Raw genomic sequence first — 23,970 nt, 5'->3', positions numbered from 1 at the left:
GGAGACGCTGCATGGATTTACACAATAAAAAAAATGCTAACAGGATCATAGAGGAAATCAACTTTTTAGATGAAAGGTGCGGTTCTTTTCCAGAAAACCTGTTGAATGCTTTGTTGTGACCACAAAACAAGCAGTGAGGAGAATAGGAGAGGGATAATCTGAGGCTTGCTGTGTTTCTTTCTTCCTGTTATTTTGAATAATGTGAGTGACACCAGTTGGCACGCAACACAAGGAAGCAGCTAAAGTGGAGGTGCTGCAGACTGTAACCTCCGCTCTCCTCTTTTTCTTCTGCCCTCCTCCAGCCTCATGCAGGAATGCTGTGAGACTAAAATAGAGGGCGAGAAAACTAATAATTATCCCCTGAGTTGTTGTTAAGAATTTCCTTTTTCAGTGTGAATAAGCAGGAGACTCAAAGGCACTGTTGCGTTTTGTGGTAAAAAGTGCAGGGCGAGCTATACAATAAACACTTTGTGGCTGTTTATTCTGTATATTCGGAGCCACGGTCCTGTGCTTTGCTGTACATCTGTAGCCTAGAGTTTGATGAAGTGGATTTACTTATTTTGGACCAAAGCCTGGATTAAAATATGTCAATTTATGAGAAAGCCCAAAAATCATTTATGCCTTTTTCAGTCTTTCATTCCTCCTCTCCCTCTCTTTTTCCCCATGCAATTCCAATCATATTTAACTAATTTAAAACACTAAATTCACCTCTCATGGCACATCTGTTTCCAAGCCTCTTGTTTGTTTACAAAGCACGAGAGGTTTTCCTTTTAAATGTATCTCTAATTAAGCTCAAAATCAGTGAGACGGGCTTTACAGCAATTGGCAAAATGTTGCACATAAACTTTACAGTTTAAGAAGGACACGCTGTACGTTAAGTTTGAATCTCAGACAGCTCGTGAAAATGGAGATTGTGCGAGCGCAGAAATAGAATGCTTGCGCTTTATTGTGGCCAGGTGGGGTACCCGAATGCAACTTTTATTAACCGCCAGCTCCTTGAGAGAGCAACAAGCTACAGTCATCAAAGCAGGAATCCAAGGGAAAGCTATTTATAGAGAAACCACGCAGACACTTACGTGCATGCAGGAGCTGATGTCTCTTAGAGTGATGCAGTGTATCTCAGATGTGGATGTTGCGATAAAATTTTTTCATTAGAAATTTATCACTTCTTACTATAAATTTTACACTTGGCTGACCAGAGAAAAAACCTTACTATACACTGATGCTTTTGTGCTTGAGCGGGGCAAAAAGTGAATGTCTGACGTCCCCCAAAAAGAATTATGTCTCTATTTGAAAGAGCGTATCAGAGGAAGTCTGGGATAAATATAGAAGCAAAGGAGACGAGCTGCAGAGAGAACAGGCCTAACAATGAGGTTTCCCCTCCAAATATACTTCCACTAGGTGTGTTTGTTTCTGCGAGCTGTACATGCGAGCTTCAGAGTGTGCACACGTGTGTTGTCATTCTTCCCCCAGGCAGGGTTATTGCTTGGATATATGTGACTCACGAGGGAGTTTGTATCCTGAGTTCACCCCTGCTGAGAGGGCTGGGGTCGACATCTAATGCTGGTGGAAAACGTCAGATAGCCAGCAACTGCACGGAAAAACTGCAGCGTCTTGTTGTCTTCAATTAGAAAATACACTGTTGCATTCATTTGGGTACAGTCAAATTAAAAGCTTTCCTGCATAACTGGCTCATCTCACGCAACACATGCCTGAATGCAGCCTGTGTGTGTGTGTGTGTGTATGTGTGTGTGTGTGTGTGTGTGTGTGTGTCATTTCAAGCCGAAGCACATTCTCCTTGGGCCTCCATCCATTTGCATTCTGTTAGTTTCTCTAATTGTCTGTATAAATATTGCACCACGTTAGCCTTATGTTGTGGTTAATTTTCCCAAGGCTTGACAAGGCAAATTTAGGAGTGTTTAGACAGCCCTCTTTGCTGGCTTTGCACGTGTGTGACACTATTTCAACGGGTTCATCCGAAAAACCAATTTTCCCAGCCGACAAACATCGTGCTCACATAAAACATGTGCGCCGCAATCAGTCATGTTCTCTATTTATAGAAGCAATTAGATGACTTTCACATTATGAGTGCTATAATAGTCTTTCAGTGTGTGGAGAGTGCATGGCGCCACTTTTATGATGCACCATGTAGTCAAGCCACATACAGTAGCAGTATACATGCTGCAGAGCGGTTGCCATACAAGTCTGTTTTGCCCACGGGCTCATGTATGAGACATATCACTCCTGTGCAACATGGTGATTAGTTCGTCTGCTTGCCAACCAAAACAGAGAAGTGGAAACAATCGAGTTTACATCCCAACTTCCAATCTGTGTGATCCCATTTGCTTTGTCATAATATCACTTCCCCTTCACTTCAGTATCAAGGCCCACAACCAAGGCTATTGTTTATTTCCTGTACAGGAATTGGTTTTTTGTTTTTTTTTTTTAAATAGACTTCCCCTCGCAGCTCCCCTCAAAAATCACTCACTCACATTCTAATCTTCTCTGAAAGATGGAATATTTGTGATTCCTGCTCTGCCTCCATGAAAAGTACTTTTTCTAGATGTTGTTTTGTTAACAGGCAAAGGGAATTAAAAGCTCCAAATCCCACAGTCAAACGTAATCTTATATTTCACAGTGGAAAACATACTCATCCAAAACAATATTGGAAAGATTATAGACCTCAATCCAATGGTAATATTGGAGGATGATTAAGGATCGAATCATTGTAATGGGTACTGTATGTATCCATCGACTGGAACAGTATAAAAGAAGTGGAAAAAAAGCTCCCTGTCTTCAGAAAAAAATATGAAAAAGCCAAAAACTTTCTCTCAGTGAATCATTTTTTTCTTCTCTGTGCCACATTGCAAAAACAAGAAAAAAGTTGAAGGGTTGGATTTGGACAGGGCGAGATCCGGACATTTGATCTGTGGCATAATGAAGTATTAGCTTCCATTACAGTGCAGGCTTAACCTTTTTGCGGAGCACCATTGAGCGCTTGCCAGCAGTCATCAATATTTAACAGCTGTTGCTATTATGAAATTCTTTATGGGCTAATGTGGCTCGCCGGCTTGCACGCAAGGCCTTGGCCGGCCGCCAGCACCCTGTCAGGAGGAAGGGGGGGAGATTGACAGACGGCTCGTTCGCGTGACAACCAGCCCTTGATCAGCCAGTTTCTCTCTCTCTCTCTCTCTCTCTCTCTCTCTCTCTCTCTCTCTCTCTCTCTCTCTGTTGGTGTTGCTCTCTCTGCTGTGGATTTCCTGTGCCTGCGGAGAGAGAGAGGCACTGAGAGAGAGAGAGAGAGAGAAGAAGAGCACTGAGGGAAGGGGGCGGGAATAGGCAAAGGAAGTGGCTGTAAGCCAACTCAACCTCAACACACACATATGCACACACACACAGTTTTCTCTACTCACGCAAGCCTTGTGGGAGGGGAGGGACTGCTGCGCTGCACAGCGCTCGCATGTTCAGGTCCGGAGCTCTTCTTTACAAGCCAAACACACAGCAGAGCATCAGCTGCCAAGAGATGGCACCCACGCTGCTGGAATCAGAGAGACAGGGAGCCTGAGCACAGATCCATAGCACGGATGTGTTTGAGTGTCAGTCCGATATACGAGACATTTAAGACACATAAACCAAAGCATTAAAAAACATGCATCCTATAAGTTTGGACAAAATAACTTCTTACCAGTGGAGTTTTAAGATCCATTGCTTAAGTAAATGTAGAAGTGTTGCAATATAAAAGTACTTGTGTCAAAGGAATACTTTACTCACAGTATGACTATCTGTATGTCAGTTACTCACCCTATGTTACACTGGATTTGTGAAGAAAACTGGTTTGTTGTACCAGTACTTCCCAAACACATACATTTTACTTGTACTGTTTGTACTTTAAATTGTAACATTTTAGCAAAAATGTATGTGATGGGAAGTACTGAGTACACGACTAGATAAATGAGACTTGGATTATGCTGCACAAGTTTTGTGGAAGTTTGTAAATGGATTTTTTGATATAGTTTTGATATAGTTGTTAAATGCAGACCCCATTTTAACTCATTGGGAAGTTTTTATGATTTTGGATTCTCCATTCAGTGGAGGCTTGCAAGAAAAATAAGGTTTTCTTTACAATTTCAGCTTAACATGGAGTGACTAACTAATATACAAAGGGTAATTTTGCAAGTGTAATATTCTTTTAAGTAAAGTCCTGTATTAAAATCATCACAATGGAGGTATTGTCAGCAAAATTTACTTAATGAATCGAAAGTACAAATACTCACAATGCAAATAAAGTCTTCTGTGAGTGTAACTATATATTATAGTATTGGATTCTTACTGCTAATGCATGTCTAAGAAGCATTTTACTGTTTTAAAGTCTTTATTACTAGTTTATATTCTGTTAGGTAATCTATAGCAGTGCATCAAACCTTTTAAATCTTGCATATGTTTAGCATACTTAAAATCCACCTTGACCATCAGAACTATGTATTTATGTCCTCAAATAAAATGTACTTTTATAACAGCCGTGGATGACTTTAAACAAGAAAGTAATGAAATGTGTGAATTTAGTGAAATAACCACCTGTTTGACTGGATTTGGAGTAGCATGCATGCAGGTGGGTTAAAGCCGTGCAGCAGCTGGTGTTGTGTCTATGAGCAGCCATGTATGAACACTTACCTGCTCCTCGCTGCACAGGAGCATGAGCTAAAGAATGGACCTGGAGTGATACCCACCATTCAGCTCAAAACGCATGCTGCTCTTGTACTCACGATTTATAATGTGCTTCAGGTCATGCGACACTCCTCAGCAGCGCTCCTCAACATATTGTCATGCCATGCCATCTTTGAGTCTAATGCTCTCATGTACATGACTGTAGTGAAATATTCATCTCTGCGTTTCTCATCACTTTGTGAGACATTTCTTTGTGTTTTATCTCCATTATCCCCCAGAATAAAAGCATTGCAGTGACACTGTGGGTCCACAGAGATATCTCTGTCCTCATTGAGGTTTCTGTTTTCTTTTCGTATTTCTCTGTTTTTTCTTCTTTTTTTTGGCTGTCATTGGCAGTATGGGAGGAAGTGGTTTTGAAGGAGACGGTGCTGAAAACAGAAGAACACACCCAGACTGTGCTGTACACATCCATATGCTGCATGGCCAAACTCACCTCACCCCCTAGAGGTTGCAGAAATGAATACTGAAGTCATCTTGGACTGTGTCCTAAAGTCACACATACATCAGGGTGTCTGTCTTAAAAAGTCTTGCAATATCCTAAATACTATTTTAGAAATTTTAGGCCTTAAAGTCATTAAATAGTCTGTCATTTGAACATGTGAGGTCTTAATTGCCACAAACATTTTATCTAATTCCAGTCATCCATCTTTTCATTTCTTTTTGTCAAAGTGAGTCTGCGCCAAACTCAACTTTTCTGATGTTACAAATCTTTAAAATCTCTGCTTTAAGAGGCTGAAACTACTTTTCGGTTACTGCTCTTTAGAATGGCCTCTGGTGTGTGCTTTGTGCTAACGTTAGCTGCTTTTTGCATTGGATTTGTTTGAGAGGTGCTATTAAGACAAAATTTGACCAAAAAACCTTGACACTGAAAACAGAGAAAAACTGTTTTGGTCTAACTCCAAAATTTGGTACTTGTTGCTGTCAGTCTTTTCAAATGTTTTAAAGAATTGTTTTCTAACATGTTTTATGTGAAATCACTGAATTTTATTCCTCTGACCCTATTACAGTCTTTATTGTTATAGTTGTATTTAACATCTTTACAAAATATACACTATGTTAACATATCTCATTCTGTTATAACCCGTCTCTGCACAAGACCACATACGAACTACTTTTATACTTACCTGAATGCTTGGAAAAAGAAAAAGATTATTTCTCTAAAATCCTGTCTTAAATTTAGTAAAAAAAAAAATCATCTAGAAAAAATAATTAAAATCATTAAAGTTAAGGGTCTGATACCTGTGCGTACACTTAGCAAATCTTTTTTTCTCATGTGTTCATTCCTAGCAGCCACAGTGAAAGCGTTAACGATGAGGGACACGTTTCGCTTCTTTTTCACCTCAACAGCAGCAACGCAAGTGATTGTTTTGGCACACGGCAATCTAAAGCAGTCACTTCTAAATCATATCACATTTTACAAGCGGTCTTAACAAATCTTTTCTCATTTCTATATCTCTTTCCATCACAGTCCCTTTTGTAATATCAGGTTTTCAACAAATCAGACTAATATGATGTCATTTTATGTTCCGCAGTTGCTCATCCAAGGCGTCCTCTGAGCCAGTTGAAGGCCCTGAGACAATTGCGATTTAAAGTTTACAAATTAAATCACACCGTAGCTTGATATTTGGCGGGTGGTCTGGAGATTTTGTGTACTCAGTGGAAGTGGAAAGACGGACCTGGCTGACTGAAGGAGTGAGACACTTTGAGCCTCACCCTTTGGCAGCATCCACATCCCGCTACTTGTCACTTTTTACTTAACACCCCGTCCTCACACAGAGCACATAAACGCCTCACCATTACCTACTCTGTTTTCCTTCATAGACCAGAGAGGGAGAAAATAGAGGCAAAGAAAAGCAAACCCGAAGACACGAGCACCGATGAATAAAGCCGCCATTGTTGGCAGAGGAAGTGCCTGTGCCGATAATTAATCATCCCGTGTGTTTGTCTTTCCTGACGCCGCATCCTCTCCAAAAGCTGCCGTAAGAGAGAAAACAAAAATACATGAGGCGTTGAAGGAGGAAAATAAAGAGGCTTATTAGATTCATTTCCCTCTGCACCAGTTTCCACTGGTCGGATGATATTGCGGTGATTGAAGAGAATGGTTATATGTGTGTGTATGTGTGTGTGGGGGGGGGGGCTGTTGGAGTCTGTTTGTTTGTGTGTGTTTGCACCTAGCGGAGGTGATGACAAAATACTTACAATTATTGCTGGCATTTATGAGTTTGCTAAGCTGCCTGTCACTGCAGTCGTCAGCCTGATTTTCGGCAGCGGAGAGAGGCACACATTGCGGCCTTTATTTTTTTACTTGTAGCTCGAATGAAGCTGCTGTTGGGGAGGGGGGGTGGATGCTTAAAAATCCAGACGAAATGTATGGATTGAAAAAAAAAAAAAAAAACGGCTGCATTAGCTTTGCGTGATTCAGAGTGGAATTAAGAGAAGGGGAACTCTTTCAGCATCACGAAATTGGTTGTCGATCGCCTGCGATGCCGAGTTGAACAAAGAAAGGGTGGAGAGATGATGAGGAGGAGGAGGGGAGAGGAAGGGCTGATGATGGGGGGAGGGATGGACAGAGGACAAGAGATGGTAGCAGGTTAAAGGGGGAGGAACGGAAGCCGTAATGGGGTTATTCAGTGGGGGTAGGGACGATATGAAGCATCGGAAGATACATACATACATACATATTTTGATAGTTATTTGTAATGAGGCTATAATTTATGTGTGTGTGCGCGTGTGTGTGCGTGCATGTGTCGCGTGACTAATCTCTGCCTGCTACAATGAGTGACGGAGCGAAGGGCTGATCTCTTAGAGTGAGCCACATGCCCCCTGACAGCACACCCATAAGAGAAACACGCAAACATGTCTCCAACACGCAACACACACGTCACCAATGCACATGTGACAGTTCTGCACGCCACACTCGTGTAGGCTAATTGCATGTATACACACTGTGGCATGGTAGTAGGTAGGCCTTACTCTAGTGTATGGTGAAGGGAACCTAGCATATGTGAAGTGGCTGATGGAGTGTGACTCACTTGTGATATTTTTATAACTTTGGCAGATTTGTCCGCTTTATTGAATATTAGATGGCACAAAGGAGCAGCGGAGTGATGAGGAGGCAGGCTGACAGTGCTTGCAGTATACCTCATTCAGCTTGGAGCCCTCAAGGACTCCCCAGACGACCCTTCTTTGAGATCCATAGGCGAAATTTTCTTTTGTTTCGCCCCCCTCCATAAAGAGGTCAGGCTCAGCCAGAGTGACAGAAGTGGAAATCTTTCACAGTTTTCTAAGTTCAGCAGGGACTAAGCTTATCACAGGGTTTAATGAATCAAAAATATTGCAGACACTTGTTTGTAAGTAAAAAACAGTCAATTTTTACAATAATGATCTCAACAAAAATGCATTAAATGCTGTGATCTACCTCACTCTGTGCGTACCAGTGAGCTCTGCATGTGCGTGTGGCTCTATCGTGTGAGAACAATCCTGTAAAGTCACGAAATCCCCTACTGTTTTGCCTTGTTAGACGGCCCCACCACACTGACTAATACCTGGTGTTAGTGTGGTGCAAAAGGAGACTGATACCGTGAATGTGTCGGCCACATGTCTGAGACTCTCCCACTGCTGTGCTGTAGAGGTTGTGGGAGAATTGGCAAGCAAATTTAATCATTGTTATCATCATCTTTTCCTGAGTTGACGGGGCTCTGTACTCTGAGTACAAAACATCAAGGTCAAGAGGTGTGCTTGATTTTACTTTCCAGACCTTGAATAAAGCATTTATAAGCACGTCCCTGTTTGTATAAAGTCCCTTGTTGCCGATTTACCCTTTGATTTTTCTTTTTCTTTTTTTTTTTATAGCAAGTCACGAGAAGCCCTCCAGGAAGCACAGTATCAGCACACCATCCTCTAACCCTGAACCCAGGAAAGAGAGCCTTCCAATGGGCACCACCGTCAATGAAAGCAGCCTCCTCCTGGAAGTAAGAAACCACATTGCTGTTGTCTGTATGTTTGGAATCATTCAGTGATCAGAAAGTATATTGAGTGCACATACTTTCCTGAAGATATTATGATTCTATCTATATTTGCGATGCTGCCGTCATATTGTCACCTTTTTCATAGTACTGTCTTCAAAACGCTCGCGAGCTCTCATACACGCCACTCAGGGGACCGTTTGTGTCAGAGTTTTTATTTGGGGGAAGGATGGGCTTTTTATGTGCGTGTGTGTGTGTGTGTGTGTGTGTGCCGTGTGTGTGTGTGTGTGTTTGTATGCGTGTGTGCCCTTCGCCCTTTGCCCTGACCTCCTTTGCAGAGCTGTGGTGTTGCGTGACATAAGGGTGAGACAGGAGTGTCAGAGCTGATGAAGGAGGTGGGGACTCACACACGCTGGCGGCTTGAGCAGCCACTCAAGTGTGTGTGTGTGTTTGTGTCTGTATGACTGCATCTCTGTCTGAATGCATGTGGTCGTGTGTGAAAGTGAGCAGAAGAGAGTGAGAAGAACACACCAGGCCTGTCAACAGCAATCAGAGCAGATAGGGGAGTTGTTTTTTGTCAGTTGACCTCAGACCTTTTGTCAGATTTGACCCGCAGATTTGTTATATGTGCACATATTTCAAGGTACGAGTCTTGGAATGCTCATTTATTTAATATATTTTGCATAAAACTTGTGAAAATGTAATTCCTAGAAAGGTTGATGTTTCTGTTGCAGGCATCAGAGCGAACAGGTTGTCACAAATACAGCAGCACGCTACATGGGAATTACTTTAGCATTAGATCATTGCTACACACTCCATATCCTAATGGCTATCTATCGAACAACAAATGACACTGATCATCATCCAACAACGCGCACACACACACACAGAGCCGATCCACTGATGCTTCTGTTAACGTGTTAGGTTGTCTCAATGGGGCGGTAAACAAAAGGATAGATTGACCGTAGTGATGTGCTGCCTCCCGTTGCGTGACTCAACCTGCACCGGGGCCTCACAGCAAACTGTGCATTAGTTGTTATGGTGATGGGATCCCAGGAGAGGAAGGAGACGGATGTGTTTGTGTGTGTTCGATGGGATTCCATGTCTTTGTATGTGTGAGGTAGAGTACGTGTGGAAAGGTAGATGGGATGTTTGTTTGACAAGTACGTGGTTGTACGTGTTTGTGTGTTTATTTACGCATTTTGTGTGTCTGTGTTGACCGATATTAATTTTTGGAGAATGATAGTTAAATATACCATATATTTACATTGTCGGAAATATATATACAGTAAATATATATATATATATATATATATATATATATATATATATACAATACATTTTTAAAGCTCTACAAGTAGTTAGGCACAGCATTGCTTTAGGCCAAGTGTTATCACTGGCATACTAACATGCCAACAATGACAATGTCCATCCACTTGATTTTTATGTTGTCTGTGTTTTCAATTTTTGCATTAAAATACGCAGTAGAGTTTTTATGCTTGGCTGCGTTGGGAAAGTCTGTGTATCAAAAAAAACAGAAAACAAATGACTGATAAGGACAGATGAGGAACTCAGAAAGTTAATAAATGCAACAAATGCAAATGCAACATTTCCAAGTTTTCCATAACATTTCTCATCTGGCGCTCCTTGAATAATGTCATCTTGTTCTGTAATGTTTAACTGCACAAGACTGTAGAATAAGCATCACCAACTTCTTACCATTTAGCTGCTTATCTGGATAAACCAATATTTGCAGAACAATAGTGGATAGAAACCACAGATGTATACAGAGAACTGGATACAGCGTTGGAGCCAGGGCCTCATTTCTTCCTATAAAAGTTCCTCACTGTGCAAATGAAGCATGAAAAGTTTGACTTCCCAAGTATAAAATGCTTCTGGTTTTGCCCTCTGCTACCTTTAATGGGGATAAAATGATTTACTCCCGCAGTTCCTCTAGACTTTCATAATGTTATCAGACTGATTGGATCAAAGTCTGATAGTGAGGTGATTCATTTTGCAGAGGTTGTGATGCTAAAAGACAATTAACTGCTGATATACAGATGTCTCTTCACGATCGCCTTTGCACACTGAGTATGTTTTGTTGTTTTTGTCCAAAATTGTCACACATCTAAAAGTAAATACAACCTCACGTTGTGTCAATTAAGTTTGCACACTGACTCTGGAACTTTACGCCGTCATTAAAGTTCATCCGTACACACTGCAAAAACCAACTCTAAAAAACAGGGAAAAAAGAAATAAAACGAGAAAATATTACTTAAAATTAGCTAAATTATCTGCCATCAGAACAGAAAAATTTCTCTTAACAAGATTTTTTCTAACAGGTAAAAATATCTTGTCTCAAAGAACCACAGAAATCTAGACACAGGTGTGGCCAGACTTAAAAGAAGCACATCTGTCTAGATACAATATTTAAGAGTTATATTCTCAATAATAAGAAAAACATAGCAAATGCTAGTGCCATTGTCTTAGAAAAAGGTTATATTTTGGGGAACTATCTTAAATCCGGCACAGCTACAGTACACAGAAATGCTACAAAATACCTTAAAACAAGTCATAACATTGGCCCTAAAAACAAGCATATATTGCCTTGATTTAAGATATTTCATTTTACTTAGATTAAAGTTTTTGCAGTGCAAAGCCCAGAGAGAGTTGTTTCACTGAGAAGCAGGACACATGCTCAACAACACAGCAGAAGGGGCGCACAGTATCCTTTCATAACTCAGATAGCCGGCTTTCATCAGAGCAGACTGAGATATTCAGGTGGATGATGGTGAAGAGGAGAAGGATGTCATAGATGATGAGGATTGAACACAGACACTGTGGAGACAGTGAGAGAACAGCTCAGCCTCTTCATGCAGCTGCGGCGCCAAATGCAAAAGACAGGGAGAGTCATGACAGCCAGAGGTAGTAGAGAGAAATTAGGAGGAAATTTGCCTTTTTATTTTGTCTTGCACTGCAAATTTTTGTGATGAATAGAACTATAAAACGCATCTGTCTCAATATACAAGGTTTCTGTATATATATATATATTTTTCAGATGACATTAAAGAAACGCATCTGAAAAAAGCTGACTCAGTTGCAAAGGCTTAACTCTGAAGGGTAAAGTCTATTTGAGCCCAATGACATCACAAGACGGACCCAGAAATTGTAATTCCACGGTTTTGGGACATGTCAGATTGGTTTCAAACCTTAATTCCTGCTCCTGGGACTTCAGTTAAAACAAGAAATAATTAGCATATTTGTTTGCCAGTTTCCTGGGAATTTGATTAAAATTGGCAGTGTATTTGGTTGAAAATTAGCAAATGACAACATGACGATGCAGAGCAGGATGTTATCATTGTCCTTTACCATCTCCACCATCTTAGCATGCTGATATTTGCTAATTATTGCTTCAGACGAAGCACATCTGAGGCTGATGACAGTAGTTTTTCAGGTATTAAAGTCATGTAGCTGAGATTTTTCTAGGCCAAATTGGTGGAACAAACAACCTAGCCTCACAGCTAGCTCTAATGTGTTTCTTATGTGGGACTGTGCTTTCACTCATTGGCTGATATCCAACATCAAAAATATTGTCAATATAGCAGAATATTATTCTAACCTTAATATGCGTGCAGGATGAGGGTGTGTTCCAGATGGCAGAAGGTCTCCATGTTTGTCATGACCTCATCATCACTGCTTTCATCTCACCCTGACAGCGAGACAGAAGGAAAACCAAAGAAACTCTGTCGAAACAATGAGACAAGGCTGCCCCACCATCACCACCACCACCACCACCTCCCACCTCTCCTCCTCCTCTCCCTTGCTTCCAAATCCAGTGAACCAATATTTTATTTTGGGCTCTGCGTGCAAAGCACCTCTTAAGATTTGTAAGTCAAAGCTTTTAGTCTCCCAGGGGCGGTTATGGGAGCCGGGGGCGTCATAGTTGCAGATATGTGGCGGCGCAGGCCAGCAGCAGGTGCCTGTTTCCATTACCTAAAGGCTTTAGTATGCAAGCAAGTAAGGGAAATGTGAATGGAGAAAAAACACAAAACAGCATGCTGCATAAATACATCTTTCTCTCTTTTTCTTTCTTTTTCTTACTTTATAATAGATATATAAATGTCTCTCTCTTGGTCTGTAGTTTGTATGTTTTTATGAAGAAAATAGAGTAATAATTAGTATAGCTGTATAGGCAATTGGCTGTTTGTTTTTTTGCTCTGAAATACATTGTAAATGGTCCGTCCTATTCCAACACAAATTATTGGTGTTCCTGTGACAGTTTAGAACACATAAAAAATAAATGCCCCGTATTCATCTATGGTATATTTGCCAGGAATTCCCCTTTGGGATGCCAATTACAGTAATCAACTTACAAAATATATAGTGTTTTTGCCCGCACACACTCTCTTTCAGGTCTCAGGTCGAAGGCCTATTTGTTCCAGAAGAGTAAAAATGTCAAAGTCCTTTAAAAAGAAAATGGGTTGCAGAGATTTACTGTGGCATTTCAATGACTTGGAAGAGGAATGGAGAAAGGTGAACTGGCTAAAAAAACCTAAATGAACCCAACATGTAAATGTAGCCTTTTTATGGCCTCGTTGGACCTCCTAAAGGCAACATCACATGCGAGTGTACACAGGCCGTTTTCATAACCATTCTTTGGAAAACTTCTCCTAATCCTGGATCACTGAGTCATTTATAAGAGCTTCATATGCAAGAAATTTTAACACGTTCAACTTCTTGTTGAAGACGAGCTCTGTAAGAGGATGTAAATTTTTACTGCTCTTTACTGTGTATGACAGAATTAGATGAGATATCTCAATTGGGGGAGAAATATTACAGTTTTGGGCTTCGTTACACAGCTAAAATCCACGCTGCCCTAACACTTTAGCTTTCCCTTGACACATGGTTTCGATACAGTAAAGATCCAAGATAGTTAAATTCTTGGTCCAAAAAGCAGACATTCTCACATTTTCATCACTGACGTGTTGGATTTGGACAAAATGCTGTTTTCTTTTCTTTTATTTTTTTGCCTTTATTGACAGATGACAGAGTAGACTTGAAACAGGGGGAGAGAGAGGGGTATGACATGCAAAACAGGTCTAAAGGCGTTAGGGTAATGTGGTATGCACTTTAACCACTCAGCTACCAAGGCATTTAAAAATACACTGTTACACTGAATATATTCAATATGGCCCAGACATCCTGTTAGCAGATGTATGTACATCCCCAAATGACCAATATATTGAAGGTATACTATGCAGGATTTTCTTGAAAAACAATGTCGTAAAAAGTAATCTCATTCATTACTTATGACCCACTAGAAGTGTGTGCCAGTGTGTTATTCTGCAGAGACTCTGCCTGTATTTTTCCAGATTTTCTTTTTGCTTTTTTGCTTTATTGTCACTTAAAATGCCTGATTTCACAGCAGCTTTTCTAAAAAATTGCACAGCATGTTGTGGTGATTTTAGGCAATTTTTTTTGCAATGGAATTGCAGAAGCAAGTCAAAATTGCAAAATCAGGAGCTTACTTTTTGTTAGTAAATGTGAGGCGTTCAATGATTGATCAGATATGCTGAAAAGTTGCAGTGATTGGATGAAATAGCAAGGTTGTGCAGAACTCACAGGGACTGGTTGAATATGCGTTATACTTCGGGCTGTCAGCGTTAACACGTTAATCATGATTCGATTACGGTCTGGACATAACATGTACATTGCATTAATCACCAACGATCCTGACTGACATTCATGTTTTTAAGAGGCTATATCGGGCTGAGTTTTAAAGCTAGAGAAATGATAATAATGATAGTATAAATGTGTTATTTTCCCCTACTGTTTTGGGATATTTCTGCATATTGGGCTTTCTAAACAGTCTTGAAACTGCCAAAACCTGCAAGCTGAGCGCACAGATGAAGCTAATTAGGCTGATATCAGCAGGCAACTGCATCACCAAAGTCGGCAAAGCATTATTTGGAATGTGCGAATCTCTACTGACCTGTTGATGAAACCAAGTCAAAGCAGTTAACTACAGGGCTTGCTAAATGGATGGCAACTGTCTGTAGACCAATCAACATCGTGGAAGACTGGGGTCCACGTGACGTCTGCAGGTTGTTGTAACCAGTCATATGCCTTACCATTGTGGGGAACACTAGTTTCACACACACAGGGCCTGTATGAAGTGACAATGCTGTCATTTGATTCCCAATCAGGAGCATTTGGTAAGAATTGCTTTACGTGGTCAATACAGACTTCAAAACAGTTTTAAAATGCAAAATAATTTAGATGTAAGCATGCAATAAAAAAAATAGGATTAATCACGATTAACTACTGGAATTCAGCCATTATTTGCAAATTTTAAAATGAATCCTTTAACAGTCTTAGTTATAATTATTGCAGTTGCAATACTGCAACATGCTGGAGGGTTTTGATCCCACTGTGCCCTATCCTCTTTCAAACACATCTTTAATATCAACATCCTGCTTAGTAAAAGCTGAGTTAGGTTAAAAATCAGGTAGAAATGTAATCCTGTAAGTGTTTTTTCTCATCTATGTAGTACAGTAGCATCATTTGTTTTTTAGTGCTTCCTGCAAAACTCTGTGTGTCCGTGTTTGTGTGTCTGCGGGGGGTCGCCCTCCCCCTGGACGTCATGAACATGTGCCAGTTGAACTTGTCAAACAGCATCTACATCTACACCACCAAGAAACCTGAGTCATCCTCCCATCCCTGCTTCCCCCTCCCCATCATATATGTTCTCCTTATTATTGTCATGTCATAGATATTTTTCTGTCACAGTGTTGTTTTGTCACAGCGTGACTCAAATACCTCTGGGACAAATTGCTCTATTCACGGACAGGTATCAGAGTCTGTTATGTGGTTGTGATGGAGCATGTGCAGCAAGCAGAGCGCTTCACTGCTCGCTAAGGCAATCAGATCAATGTTAGGAGAAAGTGAGTGAAAATTCAGAGGCCAGAGGGATACAGAGAATACACACACACACACACACACACACACACACACACACACACACACAAGGGAAGACCTGCATAGTCTCGCAGTAAAATAGAGATGACAGACTCTGGCAGCAGCAGTCACGCAAGTCAAGTAGCCTTGCAGTTGTCACGCTATCACAGCTGTGCACACACACACACACACACACACACACACACACACATACACAGACACTCACACACACTGGAAGACTTCTCCACGTCTCCTTCCCATGTTTTCTTTTTTCCTCTTACACTCTTGCTTCCATCTTCCATCTGTCCATCCCTCCTCATTTGACTGAAGCCAGTCATGTATTTATTTAAATTTTCTTTTTAATCAACACTTGTCTCTGTAAGCAGCGCCGGCCAAACACATTATTCCCCCATGTGTGCGAGGGTGTGTGTGAAGAGGGAAAGCAGTACCGAGACTGTGTTTGTGTCTGGAGTTTTTCTGCTTTTAATCAGCGTGTTTGGTATCACAACTCACAGCATGTTACCAGTCAAACAGACTCAATTATCAAAGTTTCTGACTTATGAAATACATAATTTTAAAGGGGAGCGAATTGGTGTGCATGTCACCCCCCGAGTTAACTGCTCTAAAAATACCATTAATCTAAATACCACCAGAAAACGATCTAAAAAGTCTTTCAAAAGCAATATTTTGCTTTACAAATCAGCAAGTTTTATTTGGCCCACTATGCTCCATAGCCATATGTCTTTCATTCCTTCTCCAGTGTCCAGTATTATTCAATCTTTTGTTCCATTTTTACTGTTATTTGCTGTTCTGAGAATTATGGAAAGAATGATATAAATTGAACTTTGTGCTATAAAAAGTCTGGCTGGAGTTAAATTCTGGCTGCGTTTTACTTTGAAAAAAAAATGTACAGTAATGACTGTGACCAGTTTGGTCGTAAATAAAAGTGTTCAACTGTGCCGCACTGCAATCTTGACATCTAAAGTTAGCTTTGCAAAAATGGCACCCATTAAATACAGTTTTTTGTGTTTGTCAATTATGTATTTGTTGCACTTGAGTTTATTTGCTGCATGAGATGCGCTGAGTCACCGCTTATTCCTGTCTCTCTCTCTCTGTGTTTGTGCGTGTGTGTGTGTGTGTGTGTGTGTGTGTAGTCTCTTACAGGCTTTGCCCTGGTGGTGAGCAGTGATGGGATGGTCTTTTATGCCTCTTCAACCATAGTGGACTATCTGGGATTTCATCAGGTGAGCTGAATTAGCATATTTTAGATGCAGGATACTTTAAGCAATGATCAACTGTATATAATACTTCACTACAGCAGTAATTAATGGGCAGTGTCATCTTCCAAGTCACAAAAAGCAACATTTCTCGAAAGAAGAAGGCGTGCTCAGCTGGTCACATTACTAGCCCAACTTATCATGTTTTTTTTTTGTTTGTTTTTTTATTTATTGTTAGTTGTCCAGTGGTCTCCTAACCTATTTTAGGAATGTAGGGCCCTGATAACAGACACACAGTCTGAGAACGACACAAATGTTTGAGCTTGTGTTTTATTTACTCTGGCAGATGTTCTTGTCCCTCTTGTGTTTTAACAAATTTCTATCCAATCTGGCCTGCTCTGGGCCAATCACAACTGTTTATCTAATATGGAGCGACAAAGACTGACAACCTTGAGCTTTAAGTAAAATATGCAATGGCATAATTTTTGGCTCATGCATCCCAGTGCTGAGGATGCTACAGAAAATGCGAACTTTATAAAAGGGAGTGCCATTAAGTCGTTTTAGAAAACAAAGATTGGAACTGATGTGGAACTTTCTGTTGAAGTGCTATTTAACTATTTAAGTACTGATGATGGCAAAAACAGCAACATATATTGATGCTCTCAGCTCATCTCTGCATGCTGTAGTCTGTTTACATTTATTAGTCGCTAAGTGCTACATCACGTTTTGCTACCATGATTGGTTGTAGGTCTCTCCAGTTGACTCCAGAGGCATTTTGGTCTACTGCTGTTGGTAACATCCCTTTGGAAATAAAACATGAATATGAGGTTACAGACTAAAGGCCTTTACACACCAGTTGTTAAACAAATAAACAACAAAAACAATATGTAACACTTACCTTCGAATATTAAAATTATTCATACCAGCAGCAATAAGTTTGCAACAGGTCTGCCATTGTCCTGACATCTTGACATGACGTTTCGTACAACATTGTTGGTTGATGCCTTAATTCACAGTGCAAAAAAAAAGTTCAATTTTTGAGACATAATATGTTAATTATTGAGCTTTACAGCTGCTGGTAGCTGCATTTTGTTATCTCTGGTGATGTCCCCCCTTGTTTCCAGTCTTAAGCAAACCAGCTGCTCATGCCAGCTTCATATTTAGATTTTTCTCCATATGGTATCAAACAAATTAATGCCCCATGAAAGGTTCCATATTTAACATAAAGTTATGTAAGTTAGGTTTAGGAAAAGAAGCATGGTAACAGATAACCCAAAGTTGACTTGCTTTCACACAGTCCCAAACACAACCGGCCTCCTTATGGGGACTTTATATGACTTCCCTCTTTACTCTCATCAGCTCTTTGGTCATGTGATTGCAGCCTTCCTGATTATTTGGGTTATATCCAAATTACTGGCTCATGATTACATGGGTTATATACTCATTGTGGTGCATTACTTGGTAGGTATATGTACAAACAACCTGTTTACTGTACAGATGTGAAAATGGTCTTAGCAAATAAGCAAAAAAGCCAATCAACCAAAATGTTGAAATATTTCTTTAATAGCTTGGATCAATAATAGAACAAATTTGTAATCAAACAAAAGTCACTATTTTTATCATAATGGAGGTTTGCAACACCTGTTGATAAGCTAATAAATCCACGCTGGTAACCGCTAGCATAACCCTTCTCAAAGTTTCCCCTCAACAAGTGTCACGCGTCTTTTCCATTATTCAACAAGTTCACCATTCCCCCTTTTCACCCTCAGCCGATCTGCTCTCTTTCATCCAGCCCTTTCTACTTTTTTCCCTTTTTTATCCTGCGGCTAATGAGCCGGCATAAAAGTCTCTCTTTCAGTCTGCCTGATAACTCTATCTAGAGGGCAGAGTGAACCCACTAAGTCACAGCTAAGGGGCCACAGGAAGGTGAAGACCTCTGTTTCACCCCGACATACACTCTGTGGATGTCTGTGTGTGTGTATGTGTCTGTGACTGTGTGTGTGCGGGCACTGATAAGTCACCAACGGTTTAGCTTGCTTCCTCTCCGGCGGTTATACCCAGCCAGTCATTAATTATGGATGATATCAACACGGGCATGCCTGTCCTGCGATGCTGAAATCATCTCTCTCCTTCAAAACCATGAATAAAGTGCTTTTCACTGTTAAAATCCCTCCTTTGCCCTCATGTCTGCACAGACACACACACACACACATACACACACACACACAGAGCACACTGACACTTTGGGGTAGAAATTCTTCTGCTACAGTGCGCCCACTTGGCTTACAAGCAGATGAGGGCAGTAACCCAGCGCCATGAAATCGACATGAAAACTGAAGCAGTCTGAAAGATCCTGCCACTGAGTGTGTGTGTGTGTGTGTGTGTGTGTGTGTGTGTGTGTGTGTGTGCAGGGTGGCACAGGAACAGGGAACACAGACAAAGGAAATGAAAACTTTACGGTGCATAAAATGTGTGTATGCAAAAAAGAAAGAAAACTGTTGAATATTCTTCATATAAGTGTTAGTATTTCCAGCAATGCTAATCACTAAGAGAGGGTGCACACAGGCTCTGAGCAAAATGCTAATGTCAGCATGCTAAAATGTTCCCGATAAAGTGCGCTGGGGATGATGCTTTGGAAGTAAGTGTCGCTCTGGTTCTCTCTTCGAAAAGCCTATGGGATTTTTCTATTTGATTTTGGATCATTGCAGAAAATAAGCTCTGCAGTAAACAAATGCTTATGATACTTCCACGTTTTGTTCAGAAAGATAATCCAATATCAATCCAATATGTGGGAGTCAAGTTGTGTTTGGCACGGCTTGATGACGTTCTGTAGTGTCATTTAGCCACTTGTTAGCAACCGCCTTTTTTAAGACATGTAAAAGCTTCAAAGTTTGCAAGTGGGGTATTTACTGAGGGGTACAAAATGTGAAACCGTCTTTAGCTAGTATTAGCCACAGGCCTTATTTAAGGCTTCTAACCAGACACAGGATTCATTACTGGGGTTCTCTTCGGCAAAGCTAACATGGTAAAGACAAACAGGTATCATGTTTATCATATTTACCATCATAGCTTAGCGTGTAAGCATGCTAATATTTGCTCATTTACATCAAATATAAAGTGCAGCTTAGACTGATGGGAATGTCGTCCATGTTGTAGGTATTTGGCGTGTTGGATGAGGGTCCAGATAAAAATAAAATTAGGGGAATGCCACTATAAACACAATGTGTCCTTTTAGTATGCAGAACAAAGTACGTTATGTTAATAAGAAATGTTGTATACATAATACCATATCATTCAACATCACATTTTAGCTTTGTTCACATACCGTTTTTAGATTCCAAATCCAGATTCAAATACCTAAACTTGTGTACCGACCAATACCGAGTATGAATCTGCTACAAATATGTTAAAATAGAAAATTAACAGCTGTATACCGTTAACCCTAAAACCAAAGCCTGTACTTTACACATTGCCTTTCTACTGATGGAACTTTCCACTTTCAGACACTTCCAATAATGCTGACATTTTGCTAATCCCAACGTTAAACTGTTTACCACAAAATCAATTGTTTTTCGCTGCTCTAAAAAGTAGTTTCCAGTGGCTGCACAGCGCAGGTTGTGGGCTACTGTTTTAATGCAGCAAAGAAGAGTTAATCTCTGGGAAAACTGCCATTTTATACGTGTGTGAAACGACTTTTAAATAAATAACAAGGTATCAGATTGGCGCTTTAGAGGAATTTCTGATGCTGGTATCGGAACAAGTCTAAATTTTTTCAGTTCTACAAATGCAAAAAAGTACTTTACATGCTCAACAGAAGAAGCCAAAGCATCCCAGCATGCAAAGCATTTTGTGTGAAAATCTCAAATTATCCACACCTCAAATTCAAATCAACTAGTAAGAACTAAGGATAAAATATAGCTGACTTTGAATATACACTATATGAGAAACCTCAAAATGAATGTGTTGTTAGCAGTAAACAGTCTGTACTTGTAGTACAGAAATATATAACAAATCTTTCTGACTCATTATTTTATATTCAGAGACTGTCACTAAAATACTCTTTTGGCCTTTCCCACATGTTCAGTTTTCACAAAGGAGCTAATGGTTGTTTTTAAGTCACATACTTTGCGTCTAAGGCCTTGACAACATGTCACATAATTGTGAGCCCACAATTGTAGTCAGAAGGACACTTATCCCTAATATACCACAGGAGAAAAAAGAAAAGAGAAGGCTTCACTAAGTAGCACCACAAGAAAGCCCCAGAGAAGAGCAGAAAACCTCCACTGGCCTTTGATCCCATTTGTTACTGGGGCAGTTAGCGTTTGAAGGTCAGCGAAAATATCACTTATTCTCCATTTTTTTCCCCTCTTCTTTTCCTCTCTGCGTTTTTTACGAGAAACATAAACAATAGTCACTCGATCCGTCTGTCTGCCTGACTGCCGGTAGGGAACCAAACCACAGGACGAAGCGCCCGCCGAAGACGGTGGGAACAGATTGTGTTTTCAGAGGCAGGCGATCAAAAACCCTCGCGTGCCACCAGTGTGGAAATTATGGAGAGAGCGCAGGGAGGAGGGAGGGAGGGAAGAGGAGAAGGTTGAACATTTTAGTGAGGAATCTGTCATGGAATGACAGAAAGCAAAGCTATTGCTGGAAAAGAGAGAGAGGCATGACGAGAGTGGGCTGGAACCCGACTCACTTTGTGTGTGTCTGTGTGTGTGAGTGTGTGTGGATGGGGAGGGCAAGCTGGGCTGGACTGCTGTTCAGGAGCCGGTGTCACGCGATGTTTGACAAACACAGCTGCCCTCACTGGCCTTACAGCTGCCCTTAGACTGTTACTGTACTGAGTAAAGGCTCCTGCATGAGTGTGTGCGCACACATATATCTCCACAAGTGTGCATGTATGTGTCTATGACATTGTGAGTACAGTATGGTCCTTGTGTGTGTGATGTGGGAAGTTAGCATGCTTCCTGGGAATCCTGAGGCAGACTGAGTGTATCAGAGCAGCAACAGGAATCTCCCCCTCCAAACTGCAGCTACCAGCTGCACGGATGGCAGCAAATACAAAGTCAGTCTGCGGACGGTGCTGTGAACACGCAATGTCATGTTTCTTAAAGGCCCAGACACACCAGACTGACATCAAAGACTGAGTGGCGACCAAGCCAACTGTTGCATCGCCTCATGTCCCCCTGGGTCTCGGCCAAAAAGTTGACTATACCGCAAAGACTGCAGCCAACTAGCATTTATGTTCTGCTCCTGGGTGAGAAGAAATTACTCCTCCTACCAGCAGGCGGCGGTACTCTGTATTTATCATTCAAAAAGGAGAAACCACCAGTCAGACAGGACGAATTCAAGACTTTTGTTAGTCAGTAAGCACCTTAACAACGCAACCCAGTGTCGGAAGAGCAAATTATATTTACCGTGCGCGAGCAAACAATAACGCATAGAATTACAAACCGTTTCTGTTAAAGAGCTTACCTTACCTAATATTTGTTTCAGTGTTACTCTCTCTTGACTTTGACTGTTTGTTTGATTTGTTTTCATCCCTTTCTCTTCTTGTGCGCTGAGCTGTACTGCCAATCAGAGTAATTTCATTTAATGACAGGCTCCAATGCCTGTGTGAACAGCACTGGCGTGTCTCGGCTGCATGTCAGCCGCGGCACATCTAGAGAAACGGTGTGTCGTGCAGTTGTCTGCAGAAATAGACAGTGAAAATGGTGTTTTGATAATTAGATTGTCTCCATACCACCTGTTATTACAGTTAAAATGAATTTATCTGTCGCAGAGGTGAGGAAATACAACTTTATTTGTTTCACTCAAATTACTGTGCTTCCGTTTTAAAGTACAAGTCCTCTGAGAGCGTCTTTGTTGACAGAATCCCATCAGTTGTTGACAGACGGCATTTTCCTGTGAAACATTTGCAAGACCATGTCGTTGAAAATGCAGGAGCTTGCACAGCTTTGTAAATGAGTGGAACGTGTGCTTATAAATGTAGAAATACAGTACTCATGACAGCAGTGTGAGCACTGCAAGCGTGCAACATGCTGCAATTTGGCGAGGTAACCGTCACGCGTTGGTCACACATGCAGTGTCTTCCAGGCGTTAGATGCTGATTCAACATGCTGAATCAGCAAAACAAAAATGCTGACGAGGAGCAGTAGTGTAGCACACACCGCAAAAAACTAGGCCTCACCAACAGCCTGACAGTGACCAACCGTCAGCTTGGTGTGTCAGGGCTCTTAGGCTCTCCAGAGATGACATTATTGAAAAAAAAGAGTCTAAATCTAAGAAACGTTTGTGCCTGAGTGTCATGACTATATAAATGTTCAAATTCCCTTGATACATGTATTAAACTCCACTCAATTTTCCCCACAGACTGACGTGATGCACCAGAATGTGTTTGACTACATTCACATAGACGACCGCCAGGAGTTCAGACGCCAGCTGCACTGGGCCATGTGTCCTCCACAGGCGACATCGGCACACCAGGACAACCAGCTACCTGCAGGGACTGGTGGGTAGCTTACTTGGAGGGTTTGAGGGTTTAAGTTATCCTGGGAAAACTGTTTGGCTAAAGTGTTCATTATGTGACTTAATTTGCTTTTGAAGTTCTGCTGGTTAATTCTGAGGCACATCTAGAGTATGCCATCAGTATATTGACTGACATGCTGCCAGATATCCATAGATAAATGTAAGAGGAGATGCATTTTTTTTATATTTTATTGTATGCTCTTTGTGTTCTTTTCCCCTTTGTCCTGACCGAGGAGCACTTTGTGCACGCCTGGCACACAAATTGCAGTTCAAATTAAATTCTTCCATCTTCCTCTATTACGTTTCAGGTGAGGACTTTGTAGTGAGCAGCCTGTTCCATTCTCCGGAGGCGGGAGGAATTCCTCCTGAGCTCTCCTGCTTTCTCAACAGATGTTTCATTGCCAGAATCCGATGCCTCTTGGACAGCACCTCTGGATTCTTGGTGAGCGATCTGAACTAAACTGCCAGCTCAACTGAACAATTAACTTCAGTTTTCAGTGCATTAAAGATAACACAAAACAGAAAAGTGCAGAATATGCAAAGAAATTAAGCATGGCGTAATTATTGCCCACTCTCTG

General features: G+C 41.0%; 1 protein-coding gene across 4 annotated transcripts in view; it reads left to right on the top strand.

The window, feature by feature from the left end:
- LOC121960500 (uncharacterized) overlaps window positions 1-23,970 on the top strand; it is an 88,536-nt gene that overhangs the window by 56,629 nt on the left and 7,937 nt on the right. For all 4 annotated transcript variants that reach the window (XM_042510225.2, XM_042510227.2, XM_042510226.2 and 1 more), the window contains 4 exons: window positions 8,578-8,696; window positions 16,802-16,891; window positions 23,237-23,375; window positions 23,701-23,834. In XM_042510225.2, the coding sequence (XP_042366159.1) occupies window positions 8,578-8,696; window positions 16,802-16,891; window positions 23,237-23,375; window positions 23,701-23,834 (482 nt within the window). The remainder of the gene's footprint in view (window positions 1-8,577; window positions 8,697-16,801; window positions 16,892-23,236; window positions 23,376-23,700; window positions 23,835-23,970) is intronic.

The sequence above is a fragment of the Plectropomus leopardus genome, chromosome 21, assembly GCF_026936395.1.
Source record: "Plectropomus leopardus strain MGB_pleo_1.0 chromosome 21, ASM2693639v1, whole genome shotgun sequence".
Lineage (NCBI taxonomy): Eukaryota > Metazoa > Chordata > Actinopteri > Perciformes > Serranidae > Plectropomus > Plectropomus leopardus.
The sequence above is the reverse complement of the archived record's forward strand: the minus strand, read 5'-3'. Positions and strand labels throughout refer to the sequence as shown.